The sequence below is a fragment of the Rhincodon typus genome, chromosome 45, assembly GCF_021869965.1.
Source record: "Rhincodon typus isolate 14 chromosome 45, sRhiTyp1.1, whole genome shotgun sequence".
Classification (NCBI taxonomy): domain Eukaryota; kingdom Metazoa; phylum Chordata; class Chondrichthyes; order Orectolobiformes; family Rhincodontidae; genus Rhincodon; species Rhincodon typus.
The window spans coordinates 542,766-543,232 of NC_063376.1; the positions used below are offsets into that span (position 1 = coordinate 542,766).

The following is a 467-nucleotide window of genomic DNA, read 5'->3' on the forward strand; positions in this document are numbered from 1 at the left end:
CCTCATATCTTTCTCTTCACCTCGTGCCGTGCGGATGGAGCTGACTCTGAGCCGGTTTCTCTTTGCTCCTGTGTCTAGGAGTTTCTTTGTGAGTCCCGGCACATTCTGGATGAGGACGGTTTGCTGGACATAGCGCAGACGGTGCAGCAACTGGAGCGATTAGTACAACCCAAGCCCATCCGGCTGTCGGTCCAGGACTGAGTGCGGGCCCCCGGACCCACCCGCTGGCATGCTGCTCGGACGGAGCTTCCCAACGAACATCCTGCACCTGGCTGGGGGAGGGGGGGGGGGCCCTGCTCCTGTCACCCCCACCCAACCCCACCCCCCTGCTCCTGTCACCCCCACCTCACCCCACCCCACCCCACCCAACCCAACCCCCCTGCTCCCGTCACCCCCACCCAACCCCACTGCTCCCGTCACCCTCACCTCACCCCACCCAACCCAACCCCCCTGCTCCCGTCACCCTC

General features: G+C 65.1%; 2 protein-coding genes across 3 annotated transcripts in view; one reads left to right on the plus strand and one right to left on the minus strand.

Annotated features, from left to right (window-relative positions):
- The window catches only part of lrch4 (leucine-rich repeats and calponin homology (CH) domain containing 4), a 29,061-nt gene extending 28,594 nt beyond the window's left edge, over positions 1–467 (plus strand). Inside the window, exon 19 of one of the 2 annotated variants that reach the window (XM_048620146.1) lies at positions 79–467. In XM_048620146.1, the coding sequence (XP_048476103.1) occupies positions 79–201 (123 nt within the window). In that variant the 3' untranslated portion in view covers positions 202–467. The remainder of the gene's footprint in view (positions 1–78) is intronic. The other variant, XM_048620149.1, reaches the window with a different exon arrangement.
- LOC125487813 overlaps positions 1–467 on the minus strand; it is a 53,673-nt gene that overhangs the window by 21,821 nt on the left and 31,385 nt on the right. The window lies entirely within an intron of this gene.